This window comes from Cervus canadensis, chromosome 23 (genome assembly GCF_019320065.1).
Source record: "Cervus canadensis isolate Bull #8, Minnesota chromosome 23, ASM1932006v1, whole genome shotgun sequence".
In the NCBI taxonomy this organism is placed as follows: Eukaryota; Metazoa; Chordata; class Mammalia; order Artiodactyla; family Cervidae; genus Cervus; species Cervus canadensis.
The window spans coordinates 2,438,119-2,460,539 of record NC_057408.1 but is presented as its reverse complement, the minus strand read 5'-3'; the positions used below and the strand labels follow the sequence as shown (position 1 = coordinate 2,460,539).

Sequence of the window (22,421 nt, the reverse complement as noted above, 5' to 3'; positions counted from 1 at the left end):
CTGAGCAGCTAAACAACAATAACAAATAGTCAGAGATGATTACAATAATGCATCGTGTGTTAGAAGCTTTCAGGGTGCGATTGTTCAGTCGCTCACTGATGTCCGACTCTTTCAACCCCATGGGTTGCAGCACGCCAGGCTTCCCTGTCCTTCATCATCTCCCAGAGTTTGCTCAGATTCATGTTGGTGATGAATTGTTGATGCCATCCAACCATCCACTCCTCTCTTGTCCCCTTGTCCTGCCTTCAGTCTTTCCCAGCAGCAAGATCTTTTCCAATGAGTTGGCTCTTTGCATCAGGTGGCCAGAGTATTGGAGCTTCAGCTTCAGCATCAATCCTTCCAATGAAAATTTAGGATTGATTTTCTTTAGAATTGACTGGTTTGATCTCCTTGCAGTCCAAGGGACGTTCGAGTCTTTCAACATCACAGTTCAAAAGCATCAATTCTTCGGCACTCAGCCTTCTTTCTGGTCCAACTCTCACATCCATACGTGACTATTGGAAAAACTAGCTTTGACTATATGGGCCTTGGTTGGCAAGGTAATGCCTCTGCTATTTAATATGCTGTCTGGGTTTGTTATAGCTTTTCTTCCAAGGAGCAAGAGTCTTTTTAATTTCATGGCTGCAGTCACCATCTGCAGTGATTTTGGAGCCCAGTAAAATAAAGTCTGTCACTTTTTACATTATTTTCCCATCTATTTGCCATGATGTGATGGGACCGGATGCCATGATCTTCATTTTTTGAATGTTGAGTTTTAAGCCAGCTTTTTCACTCTCCTCTTTCACCTTCATGAAGAGGCTCTTTAGTTCCTCTTTGCTTTCTGCCATAAGGGTGGTGTCATCTGCACATCTGAGGTTTTTGATATTTCTTAATTCCAGCTTGTGCTTCATCCAGCCCGGCATTTCGCATGATATACTCTGTATGTAAGTTAAATAAGCAGGGTGACAGTATACAGCCTTGATGTACTCCTTTCCCAATTTGGAACCAGTCTGTTGTTCCATGTCTCGTTCTCACTGTTGCTTCTCAACCTGCATACTGGTTTCGCAGGAGGCAGTAGGTGGTCTGGTAATACTGTCTTTTAAGAGTTTTCCACAATTTCCGTGATCCACACAAAGACTTTAGTGTACTCAATGAAGCAGACATAGATGTGCTTCTGGAATTCGCTTGTATTTCCCATGATCCAATGGACATTGTCAATTTGTTCTCTGGTTCCTCTGCTTTTTCTTAATCCAGTTTGAACATGTGGAAGTTCTCGGTTCACATACTGTTGAAGCCTAGCTTGGAGAATTTTGAGTGTTACTTTGCTAGCGTGTGAAATTGTGTGGTAGTTTGAACATTCTTTGGTGTTGCCCTTCTTTGGGATTGGAATGAACACTGACCTTTTCCAGTCCTGTGGCCACTGCTGAGTTTTCTGAATTTGCTGGCATAATGAGTGCAGCACTTTCACAGCATCATCTTTTAGGATTTGAAATAGCTCAAGTGGAATTCCATCACCTTCACTAGCTTTGTTTGTAGTGATGCTTCCTAAGGCCCACTTGACTTCACACTCCAGGGTGTCTGGCTGTAGGTGAGTGATCACACCATTGTGATTATCTGGGTCATTAAGGTCAGTTCTGTGTATTCTTGTCACCTCTTCTTAATCTCTTTGGCTTTTGTTAGGTCCATACCATTTCTGTCCTTTATTGTGCCCATCTTTGCATGAAATGTTCCCTTGGTATCTCTAATTTTCTTGAAGAGAGCTCTAGTCTTTCCCATTTTATTTTTTTCCTCTATTTCTGTGCATTGATTGCTGAGGAAGGCTTACTTATCTCTCCTTGTTATTCTTTGGAACTCTGCATTTAGATGGGTACATTTTTCCTTTTTTCCTTTGCTTTTCACTTTTCTTCTTTTCTCAGCTATTTGTAAGGCTTCCTCAGACAAACATTTTGCCTTTTTGCATTTCTTTTTTCTTGGGGATGGTTTTGATCACCGCCTCCTCTACAGTATCACGAACTTCCGTCCATAGTTCTTCTGGCACTCTATCAGATCTAATCCCTTGAATCTATTTGTCACTTCCACTGTATAATTGTAAGGGATTTGATTTAGGTCATACCTGAATGGCCTAGTGGTTTTCTGTACTTTCTTCAATTTAAGTCTGAATTTTGCAATAAGGAGTTCATGATGTGAACCACAGTCAGCTCCCGGTCTTGTTTTTGCTGACTGTATAGAGCTTCTCCATTTTGGGCTGCAAAGAATATAATCAGTCTGATTTCGATGTTGACCATCTGGTGATGTCCATGGTAGAGTCTTCTCTTGTGTTGTTGGAAGAGGGTGTTTGCTATGACCAGTGTCTTCTCTTGGCAAAACTCTGTTAACCCTTGCCCTTCATTTTGTACTCCAAAGCCAAACTTGCCTGTTACACCAGGTATCTCCTGACTTCCTACTTTTGCATTCCATTCGCCTGTGATGAAAAGGATATCTTTTTTGGGTGTTTTAGGTCTTGCAGGTCTTCGTAGAACCTTTCAACTTCAGCTTCTTCGGCATTAGTGGTTGGGGCATAGTCTTGGATTACTGTGATGTTGAATGGTTTGCCTTGGAAACAAACAGAGATCGTTCTGTCGTTTTTGAGGTTGCTCCCAAGTACTGCATTTCGTACTCTTTTGTTGACTATGAGGGCTACTTCATTTCTTCTAAGGGATTCTTGAATACAGTAGTAGGTATGATGGTCATCTGAATTAAAATCGCCAATTACAGTCCATTTTAGTTCACCGATTACTATAATGTTATGTTCACTCTTGCCATCTCCTGCTTGACCACTTACAATTTGCCTTGCCAACAAAGGTCAATCTAGTCAAAGCTATGGTTTTGCAGTAGTCATGTACAGATGTGAGAGTTGGACTGTAAAGAAAGCTGAGCGCTGAAGAATTGATGCTTTTGAACTGTGATGTTGGAGAAGACTCTTCAGAGTCTCTTGGATAGCAGGGAGGTCCAATCAGTCCATCCTAAAGGAGATCAGTCCTGAATATTCATTGGAAGGACTGATGGTGCAGCTGAAACTCCCAATACTTTGGCCACCTGATGCAAAGAACTGACTCATTTGAAAAGACCTTGATGCTGGGAAAGATTGAAGGTGGGAGGAAAAGGGGACTACCAAGGATGAGATGGTTGGATGGCATCACTGACTCGATGGACATGAGTTTGAGTAAGCTCTGGGAGTTGGTGATGGACAGGGAAGACTGCCTGCTGCAGTCCATGGTGTTGCAAAGAGTTGGATGCAACTGAGCGACTGAACTGAGTTTACCTTGATCATCGACCTAACATTCCATGTTCCTATGCAATGATGTTCTTTACAGCATTGGACTTTCCTTTCACCACCAGACACAGCCACAACTGGGCGTTGTTTCCACTTTGGCTCAGCCTCTTCATTCCTTCTGGAGCTGTTTCTTTGCTCTTCTCCAGTGGTATACTGGGCACCTACCAACCTGGGGAGTTCATCTTTCAGTGTCCTACTATCTTTTTGCCTTTTTATACTGTTCATGGGGTTCTCAAGGCAAGAATGCTGAAGTAGTTTACTGTTCCCTTCTCCAGCAGAGCACGTTTTGTCAGAACTCTCCATCGTGACCTGCCCATCTTGGGTGGCCCTAATGGCATGGTTTATAGTTTCATGTGATCAGTTTGATTCGTTTTCTGTGATTGTGGTTTTCATTCTGCCCCCTGATGGATGAGAATAAAAGGCTTGTGCAAGCTTCTGATGGAAAGGACTGGCTGTCGGGGAAATTGGGTCTTGCTCTGGTGGGCAAGGCCATGCTCAGTATATCTTTAATCCAATTTTCTGTTAATGGGTGGGGCTGTGTTCCCTCCCTATAGTTTGGCCTGAGGCCAAACTATGGTAGGGATAATGGTGATAATGGCCACCTCCTTCAAAAAAACCTATGCCAGCACAGGCTGTGGCTCCCAGGACTGTTGTAGTCGGTGCCCCTGCCCCTATGGCAGGTCGCTGTCGACCCACGACTCTGCTGGAGACTCCCGGACACTCATAGGGAAGTCTGGCTCAGTCTCTTGTGGGGTCACTGCTCCTTTCTCCTGGGTCCTGGTGGGCATGAGGTTTTATTGTGTCATCCAGGAATCTGTTTCCCCAGTCCTGTGGAAATTCTGCAATCAAATCCCACTGGCTTTCAGATTCAAATTCCCTGGGGATTCTCAGTCCTTTTGCCTGATCCCCAGGCTGGGAAATCTGTTGTGGGCCCTAGAACTTTTGCAACAGTGCGAGGACTTCCTTGTTATCATGGTTCTCCAGTTTGTGGGTTGTCTGCGGCTGGGCTCTTGGTGACCTCCTCCAAGAGGACTTACGCCACTTGCCGCGCCTCCCAGGTCTGCAGTCAGAGCCCCTGTCCCTGCGGCAGGTCGCTGCGGGCCCGGGCCTCCACGGGAGACACTCACACTCAGGCAGGTCTGGCCCAGTCTCCTGTCGGGGTCACTGCTCCTTCCCCTCCGTTCCCGTGTGCACAGGGTTTTGTTAGCACCCTCCCAGCATCTCTGGTGGGTCTGAGATTTTATTTTAAATGTGTCAGAGAAGAATGTATTCAGTTCAACTTGTTCCAGTTGCTTGTGATTTATTAGGTTGGTGCAAAAGTAATTGTGGTTTTTCTTTGTTGAACTTTGACGTTTGATACTGGAATACGTTCTTGAATGTGGTTGTGTTATACATCATTTAAATGTGTGTTTCTTGCTGTATTTTTTTTGCTAATGATTTATTACTTGCTGTTTATTTTGACTATACAAATCATTGATGTTAGACAAAAAGCAAATTCGAGCAGTTTTTGTTATTTGAGTTCAAAATGCGTCATAAAGCGTCAGAGGCCACTTGCAACATCAGCAGCACGTTGGGTCTAGCAATGCCCAGTGAGCGTACAGTGCAGTGCTGGTTTCAAGAAGTTTTGCAAAGGAGAGCCTTGAAAATGAGGAGGGCGGTGGTCAGCCGCCAGAGTTGATGGCGACCAACTGAGAGCAATCCTCTAAGCTGATCCTCCTACAAGTATGCAAGAAGTTGCTGAAGAACTCAGCATCGACCACTCTATGGTCGTTCAGCATTTGAAGCAAATTGGAGAGGTGATAAAGCTCCATTAGCGGGTGCCACATGAGCTGACCACAAATAAAAAAAAATCATTGTTTTGAAAAATGTTGTCATCTGTTATTCTACTCAAGAGCAACAAACCATTTCTTGATTGGATTGTGATGTGCAATGACAAGTGGATTTTATACAACAGTTGGCAACCAACGCAGTGGTTGGACCGAAAAGAAGCTCCACAGCACTTCCTAAAGTCAAACTTGCACCAAAAGAAGGTCAGGGTCTGTGTCTGGAGGTCTGCTGCCTGTCTGATCGACTGCAGCTTTCTCGGTCCCAGCGAAACCATTACATCTGAGAAGTATGCTCAGCAGATCAATGAGATGCACTGAAAACTGCAGCGTCTGCAGCCGGCATTGGTCAACAGAATGGGCCCAGTTCTCCACGACGACGCCCAACTGCGTGTCGTACAACCAACGTTTCAAAAGTTGAACGGATTGGGCTACAAAGTTTTGCCTTATCTGCCGTATTCACCTGACCACCTCTTGCCAACCGACTACCACTTCTTCAAGCATCTTGACAACTTTTTGCAGGGAGAATGGTTCCACAACCAGCAGGAGGCAGAAAATGCTTTCCAAGAGTTCATCAAATCCTGGAGCATGGATATTTATGGTGCAGGAATAAACAGACTTATTTCTCATTGGCAAAAATGTGTTGTTGTGACGATTCCTCTGGTGAATAATAAAGCTGTGTTTGAGCCTAGTTAAAATGATTTAAAATTCACGGTCCAAAACCAAAGCTACTTTTGTGCCAGCCTAATAGTTTGTGAATTAACTAACTAGTTGTGAATTAATCTGGAACAAGCTCATACAGTCTGGTGGCCTGGACTTTCGTCACTGCTGCTGCCCTGCTTTCTTCCTCCAGAATAGCCTCTGGCAGGGCAAGCACAGCGGTGGAGGAGAGGCAGAGTAGTTGTCATCTGAAGTCCCTCCTCTTCTTCAGCCAGAGCACCTTTCTACCCTTATCTTCTCCAGTTGTGTAATTTCAATACGCTACTGGTGCGTTCCATAAAAAGGTCCCTGCTACAATTTAACCTGGTTAACCCACTCTTCCTACTTCTCCCAAGGGTGCGGGTGGAGGGGGATCTATTGTAACTTTTTTTTTTTAAGGTTGTTTCGTGTATTCCTCACCCCCTTCCTTTTGTGCACTGAGAGTTATCTTTTGTGTTCAGAGAAGGAGAGTGAATGTGTTTGCAAGAATCTAGTGTAAGAGCCAGTGATTATAACCTAATAGATTCTAGTACACCAGACACAGAAGATCTACTCAGAGGCTTAAGTAATTCTGTAACAGAAGATTTTCTACCTAAAAGATTTTGAGTATTTGGTTTCTTACTTGCCATCCTGGTACCTTTGGGTGCTGTTGGGATACAGAGGGAAAATGGGAAGTTAGTGGGGAAGGAGGGTGTTGAGCTTAGAGGTCCTCATCCCTCCAAGTTCCCATCTATTGGGCCAAGAAGTAGACTAATACATATGATAGATGTAACAGAATCCACCATGTAACTCAAAGCTGTTATTAGTGGACATAACTCAATTTCCAGGAGGGCTTCCGTTTGAGATCATGTCTATGAAAGCAGATTCAAAACCAGGTATTTAATTTAAAGTGAAATAGATAATTTTTCATAGTAAACCAAGGTATTCTTAGCTGTAGTAGACCATTTTGTGTGTGTTTGCTCCTTAGGTCCGCACCATCCCTCTGGTTTACAAGAATATTTATTCTGATAAAGGTGACATTTTTCTAACCATTAGATCCTCCAGATGTTTGTCTTTTGTCAATATTTGTGCCTTTGTTTTTCTGAATTGGATCTTAGCTATTTAAAACATTTTTTTCTTGCAATATAATTCTTTTTTTTTTTTTTTATGACTCCTGCTTTCTTTTGTGTGTGTGTGTGTGTAATAAAGTTTTATTAAAGTATAAAGGAGATAGAGAAAGCTTCTGACATAGGCATCAGAAGGGGGCAAAAGAGTACCCCCGCAATATAATTCTCATACCATAAAATTCAGCCTTTTAATGGTTGTGGTCAATTTAGAGTTGTGCAGCCATCACCACTATTGAATTTCAGGACATTTTCATCACCCACAAATAACCCATGTCATTGTCAGTCCCTTCCTATGTTCTCTTTCTCCCAGCCCTCAGCATCTACTGGTCTGCTTTGGCTCTATGGATTGGCCTATTCTGGACATTTCATAGTAACACAATGTCACATGTGGCCTTTCTTGGAAAGAATCGTGTGATTTCTTTGATTTAACATATAATCTTTCCAGGTTTGTTATTGTAGCATGTATCAGTACTTCTTTCTTCTTTATGGTCGAATAATATTCCATTGTATAAAATACACCACATTTTGTTTATCCTTTCATGAGTTTATGTACATTTGGGTGATTTCCACATTTTGATTAGTGTGAGCATTCATCTCTAAGTGTATAAGTCTTGTGTGGACATATGTTTTTGATTTTCTTGGATAGACACCTAGGAACATAATTTCCGGGTCATGTGGTAACTCTTAAGTTCTTAAGAAACAGCCCAACTCTTTTTCCAACTGCTACACCAGTTTTCATTCCTCCCAGAAATGTATGTGTTATGACTTCTCCACATACTTGACCTCATGGATGTGAAGTGGTATCTTCTTGTGGCTTTGGTTAGCATTTTCCTGGTGACTCGATGTTGAGCGTGTTTTCATGTGCTTATTGGCTATTTGTATATCTTCTTTGGAAAAATGTCTATCCAAGCCTTTTGCCCATTTTTTAAATTGGTTTTTTTTTTAAATTATTGTTTATATTCTTTATATATTTGAGACATAAATTCTTTGTCAGATACATGGTTTTCAAGTATCTTTTTCCTTTTTGTGGACTGTACTTCATTTTCTTTGCTCTGTACTTTGATGCACAAATGTTTTGAATTTTATCTGTGTTTTCTTTGTGGCTTGTGCTTTTGATGTCAAATCTAAGAAACCATTGCCATACGGAGTGTCAAAGATTTATTCCTGTTTTCATCTAGAGTTTATACTTTTAATTTTTACATTTAGATTGTTTATCCATTTTGAGGTAATTTTTGTTTATGGTGTGAGGTGGAGATAAAATTTCCTTTGCATGTGGATATCCAGTTTTCCCAGGACGATTTGTTAAAGATTCTTTCCCTATTGAGTTATCATGACAGCTAGACTTTTTATTCAGGAATCTGAATTTAAGAAATTCACAGTTGAAGTAAAAGTGATATGAAATCAATTGATGTCATAGTCTAAACTATTGTATATGAATGTTCATTTTAAATCCACTAGTGGCATGCCAATTTCCCTTTGAAACAAAGGTTTTTTTTGTGTGTGACTTTTCAGAGAACAATATAAACAACATAGACATTCAGAGCTCTCCATATGATTATTCATACAAGTTGGTAAAAAGCAGATCTAGATTAAGAGCTTTTTTTTTTGGGGGATCATGAATTTCAACTGTATGACCTTAGACATTGTTTGACTTTCTCCCCCCAATTGGAAATGGTTTTAATATTTTAAGATTTCTTATTTCTTTTCTTCATCTTTTTATTTCATTCTTTTTTTAAGTGAAAGGGCAGAAGATTTTTTTTGTTAAATTTCTTTCATAAATCCTGATATTACTGCCTTTAATAAAGGTAGTTCTCTTTATTTTTTTAGGTTAATTCCAAAAGTCAAAAATAAAGCATATCTATGTTTTGACTTTTCTTTCAACTCTATAAACAGTATCTGTTGCTTGACTCAGTAGGTAAGAGATTCAGGTCATTGTATTTTCTACCTGCCTCAGCACTTTGATTAGAAATGAGGTACATTTTTGTTCCTAAAATATACTGTTGATTCTTTTATTATTATTATTTTAAATTTTCCATAATAAATTCCTGTTTCTTTTGTTCTTTGCTTTTTTTAAAACTAATTTTATTTATTTATTTATTTTTTGGTTGTCAAATGATCCTTTATTTTTCTTTTTCCTTTGCAGTTCTTAACTATCTGGGCACTCCACTGCACCACTGTTGATATCATCTATGATGTCATGAGGGTGGCAGCCATCAACATTGCAGCCCACAGACTGGGCGGTCCCCAGGATCTCTTTAATGGTTCCAGAAAGTTCTCTAGCTAGAGACCGGTGCCGCATCTGCTGGGCAATGTTGACGATCTCATCAAAAGTGATGTTTCCACTGTGCTTAATGTTTTTCTGCTTCTTTCTGTCCCTTGGTGGTTCCTTGAGGGCTTTGATGATCAGGGCAGAAGCAGAAGGTACCACCTCAATCTGGGCTTGTCTGTTCTGAATGGTCAGTTTCACTGTAATCCTCAGACCCTTCCAATCACCAGTTGCCTTGGCTATGTCATCACTGACCTTTTTTGGAGACAGGCCCAAGGGGCTGATCTTGGGGGCCAGGGCAGACGTGGCACCGACTTCCCCACCGGTGCACCTCAGGTACACGACTTTGATCTCGTTGGGGTCGAGCTTAGGTGGCATGGTGGAGGCGGCTGGTATCGGATGAACCCGGATTCGGGACGACTGAAGAAAGTTGCACCTTCGCCGCCGCCTAGCCGAAAGCCGAAAGTAAAACTAATTTTAATCATGCGAATGAAGTTTGCATTTCTTTAGTTGCATTTGTTTTGTTACTGTTTTTGGCTAAGCTGGGTCCTAGTTGCTGTGCACGAGCTTTCCCTTGTTGCAGGGAGTGGGGGCACTCTTGTTGCGGTGCCTGCTCTTCTCCTTGCAGTGGCTTCTTGTGGATCACAGGCCCTAGAGCGTGGGCTTCAGTAGTAACAACCTGTGGGCTCAGGAGTTGTGGCATTCGGGCTTAGTTGTGTGGGATCTTCCTGGACCAGGGATTGAACTGGTGCCCCTGCATTGGATGGAGGGTTCTGAGCGACTAGACCACCAGGGAAGTCCCAGATTTCTGTTTTATGACCCGTCAGTTTTAGACACCGCTTTCATTTCCAGTCTTAGAGAGGATTTCGCACCCACCATTTTCCTTTTGTTCTCCTTGCTTCCACCCTTCTTGTCATGTATGGATGTGAGAGTTGGACCATAAAGAAGGCTGAGCGCAGAACAATTGATGCTTTCGAACTGTGGTGTTGGAGAAGACTCTTGAGAGTCCCTTGGACAGCAGAGATCCAACCAGTCCATCCTAGGGGAGATCAGTCCTGAATGTTTGTTGGAAGGACTGATGTTGAAGCTGAAACTCCAATACTTTGGCCACCTGATGCAAAGAACCGACTCATTAGAAAAGACCCTGAAGCTGGGAAATATTGAAGGCGGGAGGAGAAGGGGACCATAGAGGATAAGACGGCATGGCATCACTGACTCAATAGACATGAGTTTGAGCCAGTTACGGGAGATGGTGAAGGACAGGGAAGCCTGGCGTGTTGCAGTCTATGGGGTCACAAAGAGTTGGACACGACTGTGTGACTGTACAACAACTATCCTTCTTTCCCATTCTAGCCTTCATTTTCTAATACGTTGTCAAGATTTGTAACTTTTATATTATGGCTTATAACTTTTCTAAACTTCTCTGTGCTTCTACAGAAAGACTCTACAAATTGAATACTAATAACCAGCCTTTGTGGTATGTGTGCGGATGTAAGTAAGAAGTTACTGTAGAACCAAGTAGTGTGGAGCTGTAGAGGAGCTCTTCTGTGTTGTTAAACCCTGGCTCCTTAAATTAGCAATATTACAAAGCCCTGCTTTATTGTGGATAGCTCCTAGAAATCATTGTTAAAACTTTAATATTGCAGTGTGTTTTCATCCTGTAACCATTCAACTTTTCTTGAAGATGGGTTTTCTGGAGCTCTCAGCCTTTTATAATTTGGGCAGCTTGCTTTCTAGATCTGCTATACATCTGTTATCCTGAGATTACATTGCACTCCTGGGTTTGGTTTGTTGTTTGGATCTCATGTCTTTCTCTTTTTTTTTTTAAACTCCTTTTTGATTTTACTGGAATATAATCTTGAATAGTTGTTTTATTTTTTTAATTTTATTGACGTATAGTTGGTTTATAATGTGTTAGCTTCTGCTCTACAGCAAGTGACTCAGTTACACCTGTTTATATTTTCATGTTCTTTTCCATTTGGGTTTATCATAGGGTATTGAATATAGTTCCCTGGGCTATACAGTAGGACCTAATTGTCCATGCTGTATATACTGCTAATCCCACGATCCCAATCCCTATCCCTGACCCAAGTATTTGTTTTAGAAATGATATGCTGGTGATAAACTTTCTGATTTCTTGAACATTTAAAAAATGACTTGCTTTTGTTCCTAGTTGAAATTTAGATACAGAATTATAAGTTGGTAATACAGTTTTTCCTTCTGAATTTTGAAAGCTTTGTTTTTGGAATTTAAAACACCCAGCTGATAGAGATCTGTTGCAAATCTGATGGTTATCCTTTCATGGAAACCTTGTTTACAGTCTTTATGGTTATCTCCTTATCTTTGGATTGTGAACTGTGTCTAGTTGTGGGCCTTTTTCATTCCTTCTGGTGGAACCTTTTCAGTGGTAAGGCTCTTCAGGTCTGGGGAATTATTTTTTGTTTTTTTGATAATTTCTTTCCTATTTTCTCTGAGACTCTTGACAGGTGAATGCTAGATTTCCTAAATTGACATTTTGTTTGTTTATATTCTGGAAGATTTCCTTGACTTGTCTTGAGAACTAACTTGTCCATAAAATTTATTTTAGTGATTATATTTTTGATTTAGAAGAGCTTTATCCTGTCCCCCCCCCCCCTTTTTTTAAAATAGCAACCTGTCCTTGATTTATGGGGGGAAAATATCTTGAACTCTCTTAGGATACTAATTCCTTTAAAAAAGTCCTCTTGATTGTTTTCTGAATTGATAATGGTTATTAGTGATGTATGTATTGGTGTATGTCATGCTAATTAATAAACTTAAATATTTAAGTTATTTAATAGATACAAAAAATTGTTTATACCAGGTAAAGTGAAGTTGCTCAGTCCCGACTCTTTGTGACCCCATGGACTGTAGCCCACCAGGCTCCTCCGTCCATGGGATTCTCCAGGCAAGAATACTGGAGTGGGTTGCCATTTCCTTCTCCAGAGGATCTTCCTGACCAAGGGATTGAACCCAGGTCTCCCGCATTGTAAGGTATAGGTAAATAAACATTTGTGTGCCCACCATCCTAGTTAAGAAATTGTTCATTAGATCAGCAGTGCCCTTCTCTGATTACATCCACATTATATAGATATAAAATTATATATATATATATACAAATCACAAATTTTATATATGCAAATTTTTTTGTAATTGTGTGTGTGTTTAAAAATTTTATACAAATTGAATAATGCTGTATGTATTTGGGATGTTTCGGTTTATCATTGTCTTTGAGTTTTCATTGTGTAAATGTAAATGCTAGTTTATTGATTCTTGTTGGAAGAATTTCCTTTTTTCCCCTCCTACAACAGGTCTCTCTTCTGTATGTCTGAAATCCAAAAAGCTCTGAAAATGCGTGTGCGCACGCATGCACACGCAAACACAAGTAACTTACTTTGGTAACAGAGTTACTTGCGTGATACAGCGCTGTCTGTAATCTTTATTGATCTCATTTGATGTGAATATTTAACACAGTGTGTTTTACTGTAGAAATTCTAACAGTAGCATTGCTGGGAATTAAAGATGCATCTTCAACAATACTGGATAATGGTAGATTATTTTCCAAAGAGGATTGTATCAGTATTTGCTCCCTCTAGTAATGCAGAGGTTTTCATTACTTAGCACTTTTTTTTTTTTTTTAACTTAGCACTTTTATCAGACAAACAATTTTATCAGATATAAAATATCCCCTTTTAATTTTCAATTTTTTGATTTTTGCTAATGAGTTTGAGCATCTTTTACTGTGCTGATATACATGTTCTTCCCTCATCTGAGATTCTGTTCTTGTCTTTTGCCCATGTTTGTACTAGGTTTTTTTTTAATATATATTTTTTTATTGGGGTATAGTTGTTTTACAGTGTCGTGTTGGTTTCTGCTGTATAGCGCTATGAATTGGCTGTGGGTACACATATATTCCCTCCCTCTTCAGCCTCCCTCTCAGTCCCCCATCCCACCCCTCTAAGTTGTCACAGACACAGGACCGAGTTCCTTGTGTTATAGAACTTCCTACAAGTTACCTATTTTACACATGCTAATGTGTATTTTTCAATGCCACTCTCTCAATTTGTCCCACCCTCTCCTTCCTCTGTTGTGACCACAAGTCCGTTCTCTACATTGGTAGTGTGTATTTTTCAATGCTACGCTCTCAGTTCATCAGACCCTCTCCTTTCCAGACTGTGTCCACAAGTCTTTTCTATACGTCTGTGTCTCTCTTTCTGCCCTGGAAATAGGTTCATCCATATCGTTTTTTTTAGATCCCATTTATATGCATTGATATACAGTGTTTGTTTTTCTCCTTCTGACTTTCTTCATTCTGTATAATAGGCTCAAGGTTCATCCACATCAGTTCAGCTGACTCAAGTTCGTTCGCTTTTATGGCTCAGTTTTTTAAAAAAATTTCCTCCTGATTTGTAGTGGTTCCCCAATTGAACCTATTTATATTTCCTAGACTAGTTTCTAAGTCTGATAGCACCATCACGTAGTTTTAATTACTGTAACTTTTTAACAGCTTCCATAAAAACAAACTTCTACTGCTGTAGGGCATATGTAAGTAAGCAGACCATGAGAGTACAGCAAGAAATAGAACATGACTGGCATCCATTCCCGTGAGTCCTTTCCCAGTGACTAACCTCCTCCTCCTTAGAAGATACCTACTGGCCAGACTTGAACATCTTACATTAGTTTTGCCTGCTTTTTGAATCTTATTTAAATGGACCTATATACTATAGTGTATATTTTTTGTGTCTGATTTTTTTTTATCAGTTTTGTTTGCGAGATTCATCCATGTTGTTGTATGTAGTTGTGGTTTTTTGTTAATTCCCTTCCACTAAAGTAATAGAGTTCTAGTTGCTTCTTCTCCTTTCTCATCCATCCTTTTAATTTTAGACATTTTGGTGGATGTTAAGTGGTTTTCATTTGAATTCTGTAATGATTAATGATGTTAAGCCCTTTTTAGTATACTTATTGGTCTTTTGTGAGGTGGCTTGCTAAGTCTTTTTCCAATTTTGTATTGGGCCATCTGTCTTTTTCATACTGATTTGTAGGAGTTTATTAACGTATCCCAGATACCAGGGCTTGTATGTTGTATTTTGCAAATATCTTTTCAGTTTTCCCAGCCCTGTAAGTATATGCAAAGTTCTGTTTGATTTCTTAACTTCTCCATTGCCCCCTTTCCATTGGCAGGTATCTCCAGGGGAAAGGCATCAAATATTAGATACCATATTCTAGGCTTACCTTCTTTCCACAGTCTTGGCCTTCCAGGTTCTTACTGCCTTTGTTGTGCTTCTTGCCTTTCAACAATTTTTTTTTCTTAAATTATGTTCAGTTTTAAAGTTTTCATAGAGTTGGTGCGAAACCATCTAGTCAGTCATTGAGGGACACAGAAATAGGCCAAGTCCTCCTGCCTTGTAGCTCCTCAAGGAACTTCTTGGTGGCTTTCTCCTCCATATAATTTTAGAGTCAGTTTTTAAAGTTCTGTAGATACATGCCCAGCTGTTGGGATTTTGATGGGAAATGCATTGAATTTGTAAACCAATTTGAAGGGAACTGACGTTTTGTTATTGTTTCTTAAGCATGAACATGGCAACATTCATTCACTTAGATCTTTTACAATCTCTTTCAAATGAAGTTTTTATAATTTTCTTCTAATAGTTTCAAAAAACTTTTGCAAGTATTTTGTTAGATATATTTCTAGGTACCTTATTTTTGTGTCAAATCAGTAACGGTATCTTTAAAAATTATGTTTTCTACCTTGCTGGTGTAAAGAGGTACAATTTGACCTTGTATAATGGCCTTGGTATTATTCTAATTGTGATAAATTATATGTAGAATTCTTCTGGATTTTCTGCATAGACAGATCTGTGAATAATGACCTCTTTGTTTCCTCCTTTCCAATTCTTATGCTTTTTTTTTCTTTCTTTTTCTTGTCTTAATGTGCTGGCTAGGATCTCCAGTACAATGTTGAATAGAAGCGGTGATGGGGGCATCCTGATCTTGTTCCTGATTTTAAAGGGAATGCTTTCAGAGTTTCACAGTTAAGTATGATGCTTGCTGTAGGTTTATTGTAGATAATCTTTTCAGGTTAAGGATGTTCCTTTCTATTGCTAGTTTGCTAATTGAAAAGAGAAATGAATGGATGTTGAAGTTTATCAAAAACTTTTTCTGCATCTTTTGAGAGGGTCGTATGTTTTTCTTCTGTTAACTTAACGTGATGAAATACACTGATTTGTTTTCTAATGTTTAAACCAACCTTGTGTTTCGAATATTAAGTCAACCCTGTCTGTCCCTTTTTTCCATTATTGGACTCAGTTTAAATATAGTTAATGTACAATTTTGTCTTTAATAATGAGTAATATTTCCTTATAATTTGGAGGAGTTTATGTGAGATTAGAAAGATTTGTTTCTTGAGTGGTTGGTAGAACTTCCTTGTAGAATTGGGACACATCTTAATCACTGATTCAATTGCTTTGGTTATAGGATTGCTCATATTTTCAATTTTCAAACTGATTTTGGTAGGTTATACTTTAATAGGAAGTTGTCCATTTCATCCACATTCTTGAGTTTATGGCAATAAATTGTTAGTTTCTTATTTTGTAGTTAATGTCCTTTTAATCTTTTTTTTAGTGCTGCCTTTTTCTTGCTTAGTTTTAAAAGCTAAAAATGCCAATTTTTTTTTTTCAAAAAAACCTTTTCAAATAATCAAGTTTCTGTCTTTTATATGCTCTTTAACGTATCCTTTCCCTACTTAATTTCTGTTCTTTTTTCTGTTTCTTTTCTTTATACTTCCTTTGGGTTTATTTCTATTTTTCTAATTTCTTTAGTTGGATGACTTGCTTATTCATTTTCGGCATTTTAAGACATTTAAGGTCATGAATGTCTATGTATTTGCTTTCCCTGAATCACACACGGGATGAATTCTTAATTTATGAGTTCTTTAAAAGTTTTACTTCCAGAGGACTTCCCTGGTGGTCCTGTGGCTAAGACTCCAAGCTCCCAATGCGGAGGGCCCTGGGTCTCCCCCTGGTCAGGTCACTAGATCCTGCGTGCCACAGGTAAAGATCCCAGGTCCTGCAGCTAAGACTTGGTGCAAATAAATAAATAAAAATATTTTAAAAGTTTTATTTCTAAACAGCTGGCATTCTCTTAGTTAATTTGGTTGTTGATTTGTAATTGTGGTTGGGCAACGTGATCTATGTGGATACAGTCCTTGGAAATCTGTTGAGACTTTTTGTATTTGGAGAATTTTTTTGTATTTGAAAAGAGTGTATTTTCTAGTTGTTGGTGCAAAATTTTGTATGTCTACTATTAGTCTTGTTAATTCTGTTGTTAGAATCTTGTATCTTTGTTTTTTAAGAGTAGATATTGTTCTTCTGCTAGAATTATTTTTTCAATTTTCTTTGTAGTTTATATCAGCTTTTAAAATTGTTACTAGTACATAAAAGTTTAAATTTATATTGCTGTTGAATTGAAACTTTTACTCTCTGTAGTTCCTCTTTATATCTAATGATGCTTTTTGTGTTACATACTGTTGTTTGATATTAACATACCTATTATTTATTTATTTATTTTTGGGTCAGCTGATTCTGCCTGACTTTGAAAATTTCCCCTCCCCCTACATTTTTGTTCTTTTATTTTAGTTTTATCTCTTATGAGTGTCATGGTATTGGATTAAAAAATGACTCTGCTGTAATAATGTTGGTCTTTGTACTTTATAATTAATTTTTTTATTAAGATAATTGTTAATTCACTGACAGTTGTCAGAAGGAATACAGGGGCATCAGAGACATCCATGTCCTCTTTATCCAGGTACCCCGTTGATAATGTCTTGCAAAACTGTAGTACAATATCACAGTCAGGCTGTTGACATTGACACAAGGTATAGACCATTTCCATCACCACAAGCATCCTTCATATTATTGTCTTTATAGCCACACCTATTTCCTTTACATCCCCTTAATCTCTGGGATCCACTCATTTTTTTCTTCATTTCTGTGATTTTGTCTTTTCAAGAATGTTATATAAATGGACTCATACACAAAGGTGGACCATCTTTTGAATTTTTTTTTTTTTTTTCACTTAACGTATTGTCTGGAAGCTAATCTATGTTGTTAAGTGTATCAGTAGGTTATCCTTTTTTCTTGCTGAATTATAGTCTGTGGTATGGATTTGTTTAACCATGTACCTGTAGAAAAAGTTCTGGGTTGTTTATACAGTTTTTGCCAATATGAATGAAAGTGCAATGAAGATTTATGCATAGTTTTTTTCTTTTTTTGATGTAAGTTTTCATTTCTCTGGGGTAAATGCCCAGGAGTGCAGTTGTTGAGTTGTGTGATTGTTGTGTATATGGGTTTTTTTAAGAACTTACCAAGCTGTTTTCCAGAGGGGCTGTTCCATTTTACATCCCTTCAAGCAATGTATGGAATGATCCAGCTTCTCGAGAGCCTCCTTGCCAGCATTTGGTATATCACTGCTTTTGATTTTGGCCATTCTGGTGTGTATCTTAGGTGGTACCTTAGGTTTTAATTTGCACTCCCCTAATGGCTTGCCTGGAGAATCCCACAGACAGAGGAGCCTGGTTGGCTGCAGTCCACGGGGTCACACAGAGTTGGACACGACTGAGCGACTTCACTTGGTGGCTAATGATACTGATAGTTTCGTTCGCTTATTTTCCATCTCTGTATCCTGTTGGTGCAATGTCTCTTCATGTCTTTTGTCCTTTTTTCTAATTGGATTTTTTTAAATTAATTAATTTGTTATTTATTTATTTTTGGCCATGCTGGATCATTGTCATTGCACTCGGGCTTTCTCTGATTGCTGTGAGGGGGCTCCTCTCTAGCTGTGCCGCTGCGGGCTTCTCAAACTGCAGTGGCCTCTCTCATTGTGGAGCAAGGGCTCTAGAGCGCGGGCTCAGGAGTTGTGGTGCCTCGGCTTAGTTACCCTCTGGCATGTGGAATCTTCTTGGACCAGGGATTGAACTTGTGTCACATGCAATTGGCAGGTGAATTCTCAACCACTGGACCACCAGGGAATCCCTCCTATTGGGTTTTGAGAGTTCTAGATATATTCTAGATACTAGTTCTTTTTGGATACAGATATTTTCTCCAAGCCTGTTGGTTGTTTTCATCCTTTTAACAGGATCGTGGAAGAGCACAAGTTTTTAATTTTGATGAAGTTCAGTATATTATTTTTATTCCTTTTGTGATTCTTCCTCAGTGTCAAGTCTAAGAACTGTTTGCTTATCTCTAGATCTTGATTATTTTCTTCTAAGTTTTTTCCCCCATAAGTTTTATAGCTGTGTCCTAATACTTATGTGTATGACCCATTTGGAGTTTTTTTTTGTATAAAATGTGAGACTTAGGTAGAAGTTCATTTTTTGGTCTATGGTGATGCAGTTGCTCCAGCATCATTTGTTGAGAGGCTGTCTTTTCTCCATTGAGTTACTTTTGCACCAGCATCAAAAGCTATTTGGGTGTATTTGTGCAGCTCTATTCCTGCGTTCTCTGTTCTGTACCACTGACCTCTACTTCTCCCTCTCTGCCCATCCTACAGTCCTGAATACTAAGCTGAATTATGAAATGGGATAGACAGATTCCTCTCTCTCTGATTTTCTGATTTTCAAAACTGTTTTAACTCTTCTAGTTCCTTTGCCTTTCCATACACATTTTAGAATAGCCTCATGTATATCTATAAAACGTTTTGGTGAGATTTGGGTAGGAATTGTGTTAAATCTGTGTCTTGACAGAGGGAAAATTGATTTTGTTGTTTTGTTGCCTGTTCCAGTGCACAAGGGATCCATTTATTTAGCACTTTTTAGACTTCTTTCATTATTAGTGTTTTGTAGTTTACAGCATACAAGACCTGTATGTGTTTTGTTATATTTTTGAATATACATATTTTCATTTTCTTTGGAGTGAATAAATAATATTGTGTGTTTTACTTATTTCCACATGTTCTTTGTTAGTATATAGAGATGTGATTGTATTTGTGTGTTGGCTTTTGTATCCTGTGACCTTGCTGGACTCAGTTATTAAATATCTCTCTCTCTCTTTTTTAACAGTTCAAAAAATTTTTTTCTCACTTATTTGTTTGGCTGTGTCCAGTCTCAGCAGTGGCACTCGGGGCCTTTCGCAGCGGCCCACAGGCTCTCTAGTTGCAGCTAGTGTACGTGGGCTTAGCAGTTGTCACATGCGGGCTTGGTTGCTCCATGTCGTGTGGGATCTTAGTTCCGTGACCAGGGATTGAACCTGTGTCCCTGCATTGTAGGGGGGATTCTTAACCACTGGAACCACGAGAGAAATCCCCAGTTATTAATTCTAGTAATTGTTTTGCAAACTCCTTGGGATCTGCCAGTACAGGCAGCTTTATTTTTTTCTTTTGATCACTCTGTCTTTTCTTTTGTCATCTTATTCCACTTGCTAGGATTTTCAGCACATCCTTGCCTCATTCCCAGTCTTTGGGAGAAGCAAGCATTCTTTTTTTTCACCATGAACTATAGTTGTTTTTGTAGGTGCTTTTTGTCAAGGTGAGGTGGTTCTCCTATATTCCTCTTTTTCTGAGAATTTTTATCATGAGTGGTTGTTGAATTTGCCACATGCTTTTTTTCTTCATTGATGCATGTATATATACATACATACACACACACACATAATCATATGATTTTACTTAAGTGTTAACATGGCATACTTCAGTGATTTCAGACATTGAGCCAACTTTATATGGCTGGAGTAGACACTTGACTTGGTCTTGGTATTCTTTTTACATATTGCTGAAGTCTGCTAATACTTGAAGATTTTAGCATCTACAGTTGTGAAGGATGTTGGTTTTACTTTCATTTTTTGTACTGATTTTGTTTGGTTTTGGTATCAGGCTATTACTAGCTTCATAAAATAAATTTGGGTATCTTTCATATTCTGTTTTCCAGAAGATATGTTGAATTGGTACTGATTCTTATTTAAATGTTGAGTGGAATTCTCTGGTAAAATGATATGGGTGTGGTAATTTTTTTTTTTTTTTTAGTTTTAAAATTAAGAGCTAAATTTCCTAATTAAAGGGAGTATTCAAATTATCTATTTCGTATTGGGTGAATTTTGGTAGTTTGATTTTTCAAGGAATTGATCCACTTCAACTCAGTTGACAAATTCATGTGTGTTGCGTTGTTCTTAGTATTCCCATATTTTTGATGCTGTGATTTCTGTAGTGATATCCCTAATGGCTATTTTAATTGGAAAATATTTCATTTTTATTTGTTGGGATTATTGATATTTATTTCTACACTTTGATTTTGAGCATCTTACTTTTTCTGCATTTTTGTTTTCTCATCTATTTTCTTGCTGTCTTTTGGTTTTTTTTCCCTCCCATGTTTTTCATGTTTTCTCCATTTTACTAGCTGTGGAATTCGTATTTTTTTTTTTTTTTTTTTTGCTTTCTCACAAACTCTTGAAGTGTAATTAAATTTTCTCTTGAAACTTTAATATATATATATATATATAAATCTAAAATTATTGTATTTTTCTTCCTTTGCTGTAGAATGCTTTAAACTGCTTACCACCTCTACCAACTTTCAGGCATGCCATTTTGCCCAGCACTTTCGTCTTTTCTTAGCCTCACAAATTTCATATTATCATTTTTTCCAGTAAATGTTTGTTTAGGCTATTTCCCTTCCTCCCCAGGTTTGTCAGTTTCTCTGCTCCTTATTCTGCTCTCGTAATACTCATTCTCTTAGATTACTCTGGTTCAGCCTTGGTGGGCTTTTACTTTCTGTTCAATATGTTAGGTATGCTCTTCTCAGGATTTTGGCATCTGCTGTGTTCTGTGCCTTGTAATACTTTTCATCTGATATCCATTGGTTGCTTTATTACTTGTTCAGTCACTTTCTCAGGCACATCTTCCTTTAAAATGGCAAATTCTCTACCTCTTCACTTCATTTCCTTTTTCCTCTGTATTATTCATCACCACATGTCATATTTGTATTTTATTTCTTTGTTGTAAGTTTGATCTGTCAAAATTTGCTGAAATTTTACTATATTTATAACTGAAGTTGGGGGGAATTGACATCTTTTCAGCATTTTCTGGTTTTATCTAGTTGTTATTCCGTCGCTCAGTCGTGTCTGACTCTTTGCAGCCTCCATGGACTGCAGCTTGCCAGGCTTCCTTGTCCTTCACTGTCTCCCAGAGTTTGCTCACACTCGTGTCCATTGAGTCATTGATGCCATCCAACCACCTCATCCTCTGTCACCCCCTTTCCTTCTGCCTTTAATCTTTCCCAGCATCAGGGTCTTTTCCAATCAGTCTGCTCTTCATGTCAGGTGGCCAGAATATTGCAGCTTCAGCATCTGTCCTTCCAGTGTATATTCAGGGTTGATTTCCTTTAGGAATGACTGGTTTCACCTCCTTGCTGTCCAAGGGACTCTCACGAGTCTTCTCCAGAACCACAGTTCAAAAGCGTCAATTCCTCAGGACTTAACTTTCTTTATGGCCCAGCTCACATCTGTACACGACTAGTGTGTCATGTCAAACCATGGCTTCAACTATATGGACCTTTGTTGGCAGAGTGATGTCACTGTTTTTTAATATGCTGTCTAGGTTTGTCATAGCTTTTCTTCCAAGCAGCATGCTTCTTGTAACTTCATGGCTGCAGTCACCGTCCACAGTGACTTTAGAGCTCAGGAAAATAGTCTGTCACTGTTTCCATTGTTTCCCCACCTATTTGCCGTGAAGTGATGGGACCGGATGCCATGATTTTAGTGTTTTGAATGTTGAGTCTTAAGCCCGCTTTTTCACTCTCCTCTTTCACTTTCATCAAGAGGCTCTTTAGTTCCTCTTGGCTCCTGCAATAAGGGTGGGTTGTAAAGCAGCAGAGACAACTCACAGCATCAACAGTGCATTTGACCCAAGAACTGCTAATGAATGTATGGTGCAGTGATAATTCAGCAAGTTTCACAAAGGAAACAAGAGCCTTGAAGTTGAGGACTGCAGTGGCCAGCCATTATAAGTTGACAGTGACCAGCTGAGAGCAATCCTCGAAGCTGATCCTCTTACAACTACGCAAGAAGTTGCCGAAGAACTCAGCATTGACCATTCTGTGGTGGTTCAGCATTTGAAGCAAACCGGAAAGGTGGAAAAGCTCATTAAGTGGGTGCCTCATGGGCTGACCACAAATCAGAAGAAGTCATCATTTTGAAGTGTCATCTTCTGTTATTCTACTGAGCAACAATGAACCA

At 38.9% G+C, this 22,421-nt stretch overlaps 2 protein-coding genes across 10 annotated transcripts in view; one reads left to right on the top strand and one right to left on the bottom strand.

The window, feature by feature from the left end:
* Positions 1-22,421, top strand: part of PIAS2 (protein inhibitor of activated STAT 2) — a 100,255-nt gene that overhangs the window by 3,589 nt on the left and 74,245 nt on the right. The window contains exon 2 of one of the 9 annotated variants that reach the window (XM_043443699.1): positions 15,147-15,235. The exons of the other annotated variants lie outside the window; for them this stretch is intronic. The gene's annotated coding sequence lies outside the window, so the exon portion shown is untranslated. The remainder of the gene's footprint in view (positions 1-15,146; positions 15,236-22,421) is intronic. 9 annotated transcript variants of the gene reach the window in all.
* Positions 9,006-9,579, bottom strand: LOC122425386 (60S ribosomal protein L12-like). Its single transcript, XM_043443705.1, has one exon. The coding sequence runs from the start codon at positions 9,562-9,564 to the stop codon at positions 9,067-9,069; it is 498 nt and encodes a 165-aa protein (XP_043299640.1). The 5' UTR covers positions 9,565-9,579; the 3' UTR covers positions 9,006-9,066.

Excerpts from the sequence above, each read along its gene's own strand:
- LOC122425386 (XM_043443705.1), bottom strand. The coding sequence starts at position 9,564 with ATGCCACCTAAGCTCGACCCCAACGAGATCAAAGTCGTGTACCTGAGG.